The 13,723-nt window shown below is 41.0% G+C and overlaps 1 protein-coding gene across 2 annotated transcripts in view; it reads right to left on the bottom strand.

Moving 5' to 3' along the window:
* Positions 1–13,723, bottom strand: part of TDRD7 (tudor domain containing 7) — a 92,384-nt gene that overhangs the window by 19,111 nt on the left and 59,550 nt on the right. For both annotated transcript variants that reach the window (XM_082628882.1, XM_082628883.1), the window contains 5 exons: positions 12,364–12,950; positions 8,607–8,793; positions 4,296–4,407; positions 2,190–2,392; positions 1,030–1,164 (listed from right to left, as the gene is read on the bottom strand). In XM_082628882.1, the coding sequence (XP_082485008.1) occupies positions 1,030–1,164; positions 2,190–2,392; positions 4,296–4,407; positions 8,607–8,793; positions 12,364–12,950 (1,224 nt within the window). The remainder of the gene's footprint in view (positions 1–1,029; positions 1,165–2,189; positions 2,393–4,295; positions 4,408–8,606; positions 8,794–12,363; positions 12,951–13,723) is intronic.

The following is a 13,723-nucleotide window of genomic DNA, read 5'->3' as shown; positions in this document are numbered from 1 at the left end:
AACTTAAGTAAAGACCTTGAGATACAAGCTAAGACATCTGTAACAGAGAAAGAGGTAAAGCTATAGATCTAACGTCTCGATTCTAGGCTGTAGTCTAAATACAAGTTTAATCCACTTCAGCAAATATTTTGGAATACCTATTTTATGTAAGACACTAGATAACTTACTACAGTACCTAAATGAATTAGGTACTTACCAGAAGCTAGTGAGGCTCAGTCTCTGCCCTCAGGAAGCCTATACTCTAGTAAAGCAAACAAATACCCAAACAGCTAAAACAATGCTGCATACAAGTGTCATGAGGCACTCAGGGTGCTCTGTAGGTCAGAGGCAAGGGTTCACTTCCAGGTGAGGGGGTCAGAGATAAAGTGGCATCAGAGTTTAGTCACTTGGAAACCACAGCATATTGTGGATTACAACTATAATGTCCAAATGGAGGTAAGGAAATCCCTTTAGGACCTTAAAACAAAACCTCTGCAGATCCTGATTCAGAAAATAATACTAGGATTAAAGGGAAAAGAGATTACTAATAAATGTAAACTGCAGAACCACATTTTCCAAGGCGCAGGTTCTCTCAGGGACCATAAAGAGGTTGGGGAGTGATGCCTTGGAAGTTTTATTCTCCTTCTAAATTCCATGGTTCCGTCTTTGCCCAGGCAGAGGAGCCAGCTGCTCGAGCAGGCAGTCATAGGCAGCTGCACTGTAGGCTCATCAACTGCACCTTGTGAATGACAAATCTACCAGTTGTTGCGCACTTTCTACGTGCCAGGCCCTGTGCTGATAATAAGCAGTCTTGTGACTAGTCCTCATAACAATCCTGTGGGTACTCACTATTATTATCCTCATTTTACCATGCAGAAACTAGTGGGGATTTTTGTTTTTGTTTTAAATTCTGAAGTCTGGGGCTCTTACCCTCTATTTTAGAGAGTCTACCTTAAAATATAAAAAACGTACTACACATGTACAATTTAGTGACTCCTCTTGTTTGCAATGTTAGGACTCATCTTAGAGGTGGATGCTGCTTGGCCATACCTTACAGTGAAAGTATTCCTCTATCTTACGCAGAAGGTCGTTGAGCTTGTTCAAACCCTTACAAGGCACCTGGCAGTAGAGCGTGCCGTCGGAGCAAATATTAGTCACTCTGACATTTGTGTATATGGCATCGACCTGAAACAAAGGACACACCGAGGATGTGAGAACAGGGTGCAGCTCTTACCTACCTAAGGGGATCTACCTAAATAGCTCAATGAAAGTTTCTGCGCTTTTCAATCTTCTAAGCAAGCTGGAGGACAGATAGAATGAAATTCGTAACGTAAATGTGAAAAACTAGTTTGCATACCACTCTTTCCAAAAGGAATATCTGGTATCATTTGTGTCAGGCACAGAGTAGACATTTTGCATACATTATATTATTACCACTTTCTACTGTCTAAAAGGCTACGAGTATTTTTAGCTCTGCTTTAACTCTGGTTTATCTTCTCCCCATTAATTTAGAAAAAGAGTTATTATATAAAACATATTTTTGCAGCATTAACAGAAATAAAAATAAAAAACTCTCACAAAATCAATCCCATTATCAGTTTACTTTCTAATCCATGTCCATGGGCCACAGGAATTTTTAGTAACTTTTAAAAATTATAATCACAGTAAAGGTTTAATTTTAGCCATTTTTAGTCAAATCATAATATAAAGGCAATTCACTATTGTTCTACTTATTAAAACAAGTATTTTCCCAATGTTGCTATGAAGTCTTAAAAATGATCATTTTTAACATCTTATCCTATTCTTTCGAGTGGCTGCTCTATAATTTATTTAAAGGTGTCCTTTCCTACAGACATCTATGTTCTTCACATTTAAAAAATGTTAAAGCTAGCAATTTAATAAGCATCTTCACTGATCTAATTTTCCCTTCATTTGAATTATCCTCCCTTATTATCTTTGCAAAATAATTTCATATAAAATTAATATATGCTCATTGTAGAAACTGGAAAATAAAACAAAAATCCAATTCTTAATAATTACTATTTATATTTTGGCATTTCCCCTCCTTTTAGCTCCCTTCCTTCCTTTTTTTTCCCAATACATACGTAATCTGTCTCTATCTAGTGTTAGCCTAAAATGTACAATGTTCTTTTCTGGTGAATTTCTTTCCTGTGATACTCGTGAAGAGACAACAGTGGTCACAGTGGTACCTGAAGGTGAACCTCTAGTGACTTGTCACATATGGCCTTTAAGCAGGTGGCATTGATGTTGATGTCATCTTCTCCTGAGGTATCGTACAGAACAACCAGTGGAATACCAGCTTTTTCAAGTATTTCCACTGCAAAGATCTTTCCACAAGTTAAAGATTCAACCACCTTCACTAAATCAGGATCATCACTTAGAACTTCCAACCCTGAAAAATATTGAATATTTAAGTTTCTACTTAATTAGAAGAATCATTTTAAGATGCAGAGATTGTGTTTGTTTTGGCTACTTATTACAATTATGAATCTACTACAAAATTCTTAAATTTTATAGGGAAGCTTTGTTATAAAATCTTCTTTATAGTATCCACCCTTAGGTTTAAAAATATTTATTATAACATGAATGCCCTTTTGAATGATTACACAAAGGCAGGCAATCTTAAAACAAGAAGAAAAGTTGACGATCAATCTGAATTTCTACCTTACGAGAAACAGCCTTCACTTTACTTACAAACACATATTTAAAACAAAAAGACTAACACATAAGGAAGTTGTCAGACAATTATGTCTGCCAGTCGTGTATTTGTAACACTCTTCCTAAAAAGATACCCTTGGTTTTTTCATTCTCTAATTAAATATGCACAATTATTTCTTGCATGAACATGCACTTATTGAAAATTTAGACAACCTTCCCCCCTCCCTTTTATTCTTTCTTTTTAAGTAATGAGGCCCTGAGGATACCAAAGAACTTTCAGATTTATGAAAGAAAGGTAAAATACTGTTTAATGTAATGTGGGTATTAGGTGAATTTTATTGCAGTCTAATTATTCTTTAAATTCTTGGAAAATTGTAATTTCATATATCATAATATGACAACTCTAAGTTAATCTATTAAACTAATTAAACTAGGACATCATTTCCCCAATGGTACTACAATGTCTATTTCTATATTTTTCCCCTTTAAATCCGTAAGCAAAAGTTCACAGACTCCTTCTGACCTACCTTTCTCTTGTTCATATTCTGTTCTCCAGACACACACCTCTATAGCTTTTGTCAAACCTTTCATTTCAGCATCCTAAATCTTTTCCTATGTTCTTGATATGTTCTTTTCAAAACTAACTCCCACAGGTTTGTAACAGTATTTTTAAATTACTCGAGATTTATCTCACAGAGAGAGCCAAACCCAGTTCCTCTGACATAAAGACATCCCTGCTGGGAAGGAGGCATTTCTTCACGGGTCTAATTTTCATGAAAACAATTCTGATCGTTTTCTGAATATAGCTCTGGGTCTCCTGCATGAGGCATACCTATTCCAATGTCTTTCCTCATCATTAACGTGTGCCCCCATACCTTCAGGTCATCCCTACATGTCACTCTCACACATGTGCATTTCTCTACGCTTCCTTGAGGAGGAAAGAAAAGAACAGTGATACGTGACAGTGCCAGAGACCGCACATGATCCACAGCTGGACTCGTGCTTGGGTGCACGAGGGAGTGTTCCTTGCTAACAAGCAGCACCCACAGAGTCCATCTCAGTGGGAACAAAGCTGGGAGTCACTTTACAACAGGTCGAACGACATGATTTACACTGACCCTGTATCCCACGATACAGGGCCTCGAACAGCTGTTACTAGGGCAGTTAGGGCAACAGCAACCAAACCCTCTCAGATGTCCAACAGGCTTTTTAATAATAAAGTTAAATGTGCTATATGTTATATATAATGTAACAAAAATATATTAAAACATTATAACATTTTTATAATGATCAAATCTTACAAAGAGAATATTAAACATGAATTTATTTATATCTTTCAAGAAATAACACGTTTTAACACCCTGAGATACTTAATATGTTTTAGGATTTAACCACCCCAAAGTACAATGGTAATACGTATCAAAGCGGAGAGCGCTTTTTTTTTTTACTTAAAAAAAAATTATTTATTTACTTATTTTTTATACAGCAGGTTCTTATTAGTTATCTATTTTATACATATTAGTGTATATATGTCAATCCCGATCTCCCAGTTCATCCCCTCCCCGGCCCCAACTTTCGCTGCTTGGTGTCTATACGTTTGTCAAAGTGGAGAGCACTTTAAAAAAAGTTCCTTTTACCTGCGAGCTTACACTTTGTAGCTTGGAATGACAGTGAACAGAACTTCGGGTTCAATTTGTATGCTTTGCTCTTTTCAACACTTTCACTAAAACCATAGTCAACATAGCATACCTAATGATAACAGAAACAACAACGTTTAGGTTCAAATAAAATTCTTTATCCTCATTTCTTAAAAAAAAATCACTTGATGCATTGAACTGGCTTCATTTTACCCCATAATCGGCATGTGAAGTGGCACCACTGCCTGGAAAATGCCAGGGGAGGTGCCCCTGACTTAGCCCGGAAGAGGAATGCTGGGAATGGGACCAGGGGTGCCAGGGCTCCTGACTTCCAGGCCGCACTCCTCTGCTGCGCCTTTGCCAAAGGGGAGAAGAGGGAAGAGTGCTGAACTCCAAAGCCTTCTGTTGTCAGCTTCTCAGCAGCACACGTACCTGGTCTGCCAGCCCTGACTGTCCCCACCCTTTCCTTGCTGTCATAATGCCTACATCACCTTATTCTTTCTTGATTTATACAACCTCACTAAGGATCTGCTTCCTTAGGCAGATCCTTATTTATTTCTAGAGGAGGCATCACACTGGTGGTATTTATCAGATTCTAAATCCCCAGAGCAGCACTTGTGACGGCTTGCTCTCAGCTGTTATGCTTCCAGGGACCGAAATGCTTTCTGTCAATGACAACAATGATGTCACAGCTGGATAACATGTAATTCTACACTGTAAAGGCAGGTAATTCTGGGTTTTTTGGGGGCTGTGAAGCTGGGTTAGGCCTTCATCCAATTCAGGAAAAGGTCCCAAGTCTGCTGGACAGAGCTCTGTGTTTACAGAAACTTGCATGGCACTTCCTCACCACCATCACTTCCTCTCCATCACATCATGGAGAGCCTGGATATTATTTTTAGTGTATTAATAAAACCTTCAGTTGAAAAGGACTATATAACCAATGGCTTTTTCTTTTTGGAGAAAAATAAAATCTAGAGACATTAAGCTGTGGTTTAGAATAATAACTAGGAATCAGAGGGAAGGTGTTGAAAACTTAGTACGCTTCTCTAATTAAAGCAGATGGTTATTACAAATACAGAACAAATCACAAAAACGCAGGGCAAAGGCATGGCAAAGAAATACCAAGTGATACAGAGTTTTACTTTCTGCAATAAAATAAAGTCCACAGCTTCTGAGCACCAAGATTCTGACAGTAAGTATACAAAACAAAAATTCTCCCCATCAGAGAATCTAGGGAAGAAAAGAATAGAGATGACTAATGCCTTTCCCTGACCACCTGATAGCCGTGTCTGTGGGGCCTGTATATCCCATGTTGGAAAGGATCATCTCTTAGAGTCCATATCTTGACTCAGTGCCTGACGAGGCCTTGATCGCTGACAGGGTCCCCACACTACAGCCAGCCACTTCTCCAACCCCTAATTAGCACCTGCTTTTCCTTCCCAAAGGCCTCAGGATTCACACAGCTTTTTGTGTCCTTTAATAGCTATCAACATTCACAATTTGGATTCTGCTCTTCCTAGGCCTAAAATGGAGACAACGTGTCTGTGAATAGGACAAAGTATGTGAAATCATGATTCCTGGGCAATTTAGAATGTACTCCTAGCACTAAGACACTATATACTGCTCTAAAATCTTCGAAGGGTTTCTGTAATGTCTGGAGCTTGTTTTCTTTTCTTTCTTCTTTTGAATCACGATACCATGCATTTGTATGTCAGCTGCGGCTCATAAAACATCTGCACATGGACTGTCCAGCTGGACTCTCACCACCCTCTGTCCTGTGTCCTTTGGCCCTGAGATCAGCACAAGCAGGCTTGTAATCCTGGCACCGGGCCCCAGTTCATTCCTGGCTCTCTGGCTCCCTCAAGTGGCCGCAGGTCTCACAGCACCACCCGAGTAATAACCAGAAAACACCCCTGGGATGTGGGTTTGCGCCAGGCCAAACTGGCACCAACCTGAGGGGCTGACCGCATGTTCCTGTTTCTCATATTCAGCAAGCTCTGTGGAAAGCAAGAAGGGAATCTGTTCTTGCTGTCAGGCACAGTAAAATTCAAGAGAAGCCAGACTTTCCAAGTAGCTGGGGTTTCTCCTAATAAAGGGTAAAATTCATCTCTGTCTGGTTCATGGGATATGGGGAACAAGGTCAGGCCAGGACTGCCACAACTACTGCCGCCTTAAGAGCTTACCACCGTACAACACACCAAGCTGCTATATTTATTCCTCACACCAGCTCACAGCTCTCAGAAGCAATGACACAGCCGGTTGCTTCCTCCTTTATGAGGTACTTTCCTGTTCTGGCTTCCGTGATGCTGCCTTCTTGGTTTTCCTCCTTCTTTGGCCATTCTGACAGTCTTCTTTGCTCCTCTCACACCCACCATCTAAATGCTGAAGTGTTTCAGAGCCTAGTTCTGGGTCCCCTTCTCTGCTCTATGGGTGATTCTTCCTCAAGGAGATCTGACCCAGTCCCAGGGCTTCAAGTAGCACCTACACGCTGATGCCTCCCACCCTGCTGCTACATCTCCAGTCCTGACTTCTCTCTGAGCTCCAGGCTTGTCCAGGTGAAATCTGATAGCTTTTCTCAAACCTAACAGGTCCTACAAAATTCTTGATTCTCCTATATATTGGTTATTTTCCCTGATTTCCCAATTTCAATAAATGGCACCAATATCCACCAGGTTGCTCAAGTCCCAAACACAGTAGCCTTCCTGAATCTTCTCCTTTCTTCTCTTCCACATCCAATGAATTAGTGTCCTGTCAGTTCTACCTCCAAATACATCCTGAATATGTCCCATTACCTCTGTCTCCACTGTTTCTACCCTAATTCAGGTTACAAGTTGCTGGCTACTGCAATAGCCAACTAACCAGTCTTACTTTCCTTCTCTACACTACTACAATCCATGCCCCACACAGGCACTGGAACAATCTTTGAAGCAAATAAACCAGATCACATCTCCCTGCTTATCCCTTCTTTCAAAATTATTTTCTATCATAGCACCCTGGTTATTTCCTTCACTGCTATTAAATTGTCCTGTTTATTTATTGTATACTTGTTCATTACCTGTCTTCTTTTACTAGCATATAAGTTTCTTGAGAACAAGGACTTGCAGTCTTGTCTCCTGCCCTAGGACAGTGGAAAAAATGAATGAAAAGTTTAACAGGCAGATACTATCATAATGATAGTGTCTGATTTTATAGGTAAGGAATCAGAGAAGTTAAATAACTTTCCCAAGGCCACACAACTAGAAGTGGCAGAGTTGGGACTCAAACTCAGGTCTAACTGACTCCAGAGCTTAAACTCCCAAAGTAGAGGTAAGGAAGGAAGAGGAAGGCCCAAGTGATTTTTGCCTTATAGATCTCAGACTGGGAGATATCCTTGTGGAGTATTTGTAGCATTTATTATAAACACTGATGCACTGTTAACATGTCACCAGGGTTTGTATGGTTCTTCTCTTCATAAGCAATCCCTGTGCCTTCAAATAACTTAAGTTGTGTTGGACTTCCTAAGGGCAGGGAAACGGTCAGCAAGTAGACTGAAGTTTAGCTAGGAATGTCTGGGGCAGTTATCTCCTATCAACTAGAGGCCATTCAGGTTTCTCACTGAGCACAAAGCAGTGATGGGGCCACACTGACTGGGGTCCTGTTCACCTGGACTTCCCACCTCCTGCAGTGCTAAGGATTCAGAGATGTGCTAACCCTGCTTGCAAAATTTAGACAAAACCGTGCCTTCGTGAGTGAGTTCTGATTCTGGGTCTCTGAGCTGAGGGAAAGAAGAGGCAATGGGGCAGAGGATGATCACCACGAACGTGGTCAAGTCTGGAAGTATTAGAGCCTCTGATGGAAGAGACTGGTGAACGAGCCCTCTGACCTTTCCAAGATGACCAAGAGGGCAAGACTTGGGGCATGGCCCAAGTCTTATCTGGGATTCTCCTCAGCTGGCTGTGCAAGAAGGGAGAGAAGAATGCCATCTCCTCTAATCAGTATGGTTTCCCTCACTCCAAAGTATTGACCTTGATAAGAAGACCACAGAGCTCTGAGCAGTATTCATTATATAACCTTGGGGGATAGGAATAGAGGTTTTTTTCCTGCTTACATCATGGGTTATGGTACTACAATGGAGAAGAATTTTTTTTCTTTTTTTTAAACTAAAACTCTAAGATAATATAACTACCACTGACTTAAAAGTTGACAGAGATAATCTTTTACAGGTACTATCTTTTCAACTTCTGGGGAAAACTAAATATAGTTAGAGGGGACACAATATTAGAAGCAACATTTTCATCTGAAAAATAATGTGTTTGTCTTCATAATGCTTGCCTTTATTTTGTTCTCTTCTGTTGAGGTGACCTGTGCCCGTAACCAAGCATCCTCCTCAGCATTTACAGCCACCAACTGGCCAATCTGCACAGTCTGGACTGGTGTGACCTTAGAGTTCTTACTGTAATACTCCTTCATCTCATCTTCCATTAATTCCTGAGCAGCAGAATAGTCTCTGCCCACATACCTAAATTAAAGGAAGAGAACACAAATGAAGCAACCTGGAAGAAGGAAAGCTACAGGAATTCATTAATATTACTGTTTTTCTACGGTCATCTTTGGTTCCAGGCTCAGACTTGCTTACACTGACAGGGAGGAGAACATGGAGTTAGTAAACAATTGTATCTTGAAAAAGGAGAATACAATACTGTGGAGCTCACAAAACAAGACCAAGGTCTAACACACCACACAACAGAGCAAATGCTCAACAACAATCCAGAGAACTAGAGGATATAACAGTAAGCAGTCAGGGAGGACCAGGTTGAGAGAAGACTCAAGGGAAGGAAAGAGAGGAAGTGGAAAGGAAGACACCAGTGGAAGCCAGATGAGCAAGAGTCAACCTGAGATTATGACTCAGGCTGCTGGAGATCTGTGTAGATTTCTGAGAAGAGAATGTAGTTGATAGTTCTGCCTTAACTAAGGCTGGGTCTGAACAAGTCTCAATCTCTGAAAATCAATGAAATCCGACTCCTCCTAGAGAAAAACAAACCCTTGAAAACAATAAATAGAACCATGTGACAACCCATCCCTCCAATTTACTGAACAAATTTGAACAAATTACAACAAAATGTTGAGTTCTGATACCCTTAAAGAGATGACATGTTCTAGATAAATGCCTCTTTAAGTTGCATGCTTTTTAAGAAATGTTTTTTCCAGGATACTCTTCTATCCCCCTTCTACAATTTTCGGCTTTCTCCTTGTCCTAGTTTATGTTATCAAAACATACTGTTTTGCTTTCTGCCATAAATAGGCTGCTGCTTCCTTGTCCTTTAGTCTTCAGAGACGATTCCAACAAAGGCCTCCTTCCAGGATGGAAAACCTGGCAAATCAAACCTGGCTCCTTTAACAGGAGCTATCTCAGCCATGGGATGAAGCTTTTTTTTTTTTTTTTTTTTTTTTTTTTTTTTTTTTTTTGCAGTATGCGGGCCTCTCACTGTTGTGGCCTCTCCCGTTGCGGAGCACAGGCTCCGGATGCGCAGGCCCAGCGGCCATGGCTCACGGGCCCAGCCGCTCCGCGGCATATGGGATCCTCCCAGACCGGGGCACGAACCCGTATCCCCTGCATCGGCAGGCGGACTCTCAACCACTGCGCCACCAGGGAGGCCCGGGATGAAGCTTTTTGAGTTTGAAGGCTGTGCTGTACCAGCACCAGAATCACCTGGCCAGCGAGATGGGGGATATGCCACAAGAACATTGCTCTTTGAACTGTTCTAGCTTCTACTCAGGGCCCAAGTGGTCCTATACAGCTTTCAGAAACTATTCCTTTTAGGAGTATCTTCCTGTATTTTTGGTAACTATCAGCAGGGCAGAAGAAACCAGAGTCAACCTATTTGTTACTAGAGGAAAAGAAGCTTTTAAAAGCCCTACACAAATGGAAATAATGCCTCTTTTGGAGGCAATGGCTATTTTAAAACAAAATATGACATGCATATTATTCACTCCAGAAACAGCTGTAAAAGCTCTGTCATACTCTATCATTTAAGGTTACTGAGCTTTACAAATGTTAGGGTACTGCCTGGAATACAGCCGCACTCTTGGCTCTGGAGTCTCCTAGTAGATCTGCAGCTCTGCCCAAATGCCCATTTCCTGGGACCTGGAGTCTCAGGGGGTCTCCTGGTAGTGCTACTACAGTCCTGGGAGCTCAACTGGCAGAGGCCTAGGCTGTAGCCCATGGTTTGGTAGTCTGCATAGCAATGGGCTCCTGCCAGGGAGGAGGGAGGTGGTGAGAAGCAGCATGAGATCTGCAGGCAGCTTCTGCTCTCTGTAGCCACCAACAGAGAACGATGCTAGCTACATGCCCTGGGCGGGGTAAGGAGGTAATGTGACAGTTGGTATAAGAGTGGGTAGTGGCAAGAATAAGGTCATACATTATCCCCAAATTACCTGAGCAAGTGAATAAAGAATGATATGCAGGCCAATTTAGACATGCCATAAATACAAAGTTTTACAAAGTTAATTTTTAGACTGGAGACAACAGATTCCCATACTTGACCTAAGGGTCAAGTACTTGACCATGGCACCTCCCTGTAACTTTTATGAGTCACAAATCTACTAGTTTCCAGAGTCTACTGCCTGGGTAAAGGTGTGGATGTAGAATAGGGTTCAGCCTGCTGGGGTCAGGGTGGTGGGGGGACACTAATGACCTAGGGTCAACCTAAGGGCAGACATTACCCATCATGCTTGCTGGTTGCCAGCCAGCCTGCTGAACACGTAGAATGCCGGCTCTGGGATTCTAACTTATACTGAAAAAGGGATCTAGATAACCTGAGGACCCTGGGCCTAATCATCCTGGAGTAGATTGAACCCCCATCCTATTGAAGTCCTGGAACTGATCCAGATTCCTGCCAGATCTTGGGAAGAACATAAGAAATCACATGATTCATCCAGTCCAGTGCTGGGTGCGTGGTCTCTGAAAGTGGCACCAATGACTACTGGTAACAGATACCAAAGGATCCTGCCAAGGAAGCAGATTTAGATTTTCTTTATAATGTCAAATGGTAAAAGTTAGCAATGTGCTCCTCAACATCCTTCCTTTACCTCAGTTTATTAGTGACCCACAGTGGGAACCCTAACCCTCAGCAAGCTATTTCTGTCTTCAGGCCATACCACATCTTAGAATAAAAGCTCTATACATTTACCACCCCTCTATAAAAAGGACCTCAACAAAGCTTCCACATGTTCTAGTTTGAACATCCTAAGATACTTGATTCTCACTTCATCATCAGACTTAGTTTGTTCAAACAGAAAAGCTTCAATAGGTTTACAGAAAAGCTTCAATAGGTTTGCTGTATAGGACCTTGATTATTTTTTGTGGCCTTTCATTGGGTCTTCCCAGCTCAGCTATGATCCTTGGGAAGAGTAAGAGTCCAACACACAGGGACATTTTGGGTGAAGGAGCCTGGATTCTGTTCTGCTCCAGCCACAGCCACACCTTGGGCTGCTGTCTCCAGAGATCCAGCTACAGTGGTTACCATTCTTAATCCCAAGTCAGAAACAGCAAATTATAGTCTTTCAACATTTTCTATGTATTCTACATTTTCTCCAAAAGTCCACATCAAGTGCCTGAACCGAACTGTTTTTTGGAATTCCAGTTATCATTAGCCACTTAGGCAATAATTCCTTCTCCCAGGCAATGATATCAAAAGGCTCGAGAAACCAGAGGGCTAATCTGATGCATTACACCAGAAGGCGGTGCTTAGCTATTCTGACTTTTAGGAAACACTACGTAATCCCAGATTAAACAGTATTACCTACCTAGTGGGTGATTGCTCTTTCTACGGACTAGGTATTGCTTTTGACTTATATAGTTACCATTATGCTTTTGACATAGATTTGTTTCATGTTCAGACCATATCATCATTTCAATTTTTAAAACTGTAAGAAATCTTTTCTCGCAAAAATAGTTATTTTAAACATTATACTTCAATATAACTCTATAGAACTAAAAATATATTCTTCCTCAACCAGCAACTATGTGAAGAATAGCCAAGTAGCAACAGTACACTAGGATTCTAAAGAATTAGAAAATAAAACTTGCCTGATAACCACTTCATTTGTGTTGCTCAGTTCAACCACCAGTACAGATGGGGATGCCTCAGTTGGAATGATTAACGGAGGAATTGTTACAGTCTCCATAAAGGCATCAGCACTTTTGGTAATGTTTTCTTCCATCTGCAAATATTCTTGTTCAGTCACAGACTTGATATCATAATCTCCACATGCTTGCCCTGCATCCTTTAGGATTTTGTCAGTGGGTGGCGGAAGTTTAGCATACAGAATGGCCTTCTGGGGGTTTCCAGAAATGTAGTCTATGGTGCATACATCGGAAAGCGAGGCAAGATTTTTTAAGGCATCCTCGGGTAATTTCACTTTGTACATGTCCTCAAATGCTTTTGGGAGTGCGCTGGCCCAAAGACCACTTGAGTATTTCACCAGCAGCTCCTCAACTTTCTCTTTAAAGTCTCCTGGCATAACTGTTGGACACCCTTTGAGTGGTGGTATTTGTTTTGGAGCAGGTAGTGGGGATGGTGGCACTTTTTCAGCATTCAGTTCACTTCTCAAAAGCTGCTTTCTCTTAGCTGGATAAACAAGTAAATCTTGACCACCACTGTAAGGTTTTTCCACCTGAAAATTTTAAATAAAGCAAAATACAGATATTTTAACGGTAAAAACAACCCGAGAGCACATTAATGCATTTTAAATTTGAGAGAAACACTTTTCAAATTTATGAAGAGAACACAAAATTGTACATTTTACTCTTCTCAATCACTAAGACTTAAATACACTGCCTTCACTTGCAAACATGATCATGCACCACATTTCAGTAACAAGCAGGGAAATGAAATAGTATGAATTTCCCATGTGAAGCACCTGACCTCCAATAACCCTAGGAAATCATGAGAGCTTCTGCCGTGTATACCACCTAGTTTCTCTGACAAATAGTTTTGTCTCACCTAGTTTCTCTGACAAATACAAAGCAACAGCTTACAAAATTGACATAATCTCACCTAGTTTCTCTGACAAATACAAAGCAACAGCTTACAAAATTGACAGAATACAAGGAGGAATGAAACCATGAAAAGGTATCAGAACTGTCAGGAATAAACTGCTAGGAAATATTCAGGCAAAACTGAGGTGCTGTCTCTCTTCCTCCTGCAGTATCCTGAGAAAACCCTCAGCTTTCCATTATGTAGGAAGGTCAGTCCAGAGGTAAGGTACATATTTTCCAACAACTACAGTAGAAAGTTAGCTAAAAGTGATGTCCCTCTAATGAACAAGACTTAAGAATGCCCAGCAGTTGTATACCATCCAATTTCTAATTTTCTTCTCGTAACATTCCAGAGAGGCACAGCTTGATGGCATCTCCTAATATAAGAGAAGGAGGAAAAGAGAAACTG

This window comes from Mesoplodon mirus (genome assembly GCF_964341445.2).
Source record: "Mesoplodon mirus genome assembly, chromosome: 1".
Classification (NCBI taxonomy): domain Eukaryota; kingdom Metazoa; phylum Chordata; class Mammalia; order Artiodactyla; family Ziphiidae; genus Mesoplodon; species Mesoplodon mirus.
The sequence above is the reverse complement of the archived record's forward strand: the minus strand, read 5'-3'. Positions and strand labels throughout refer to the sequence as shown.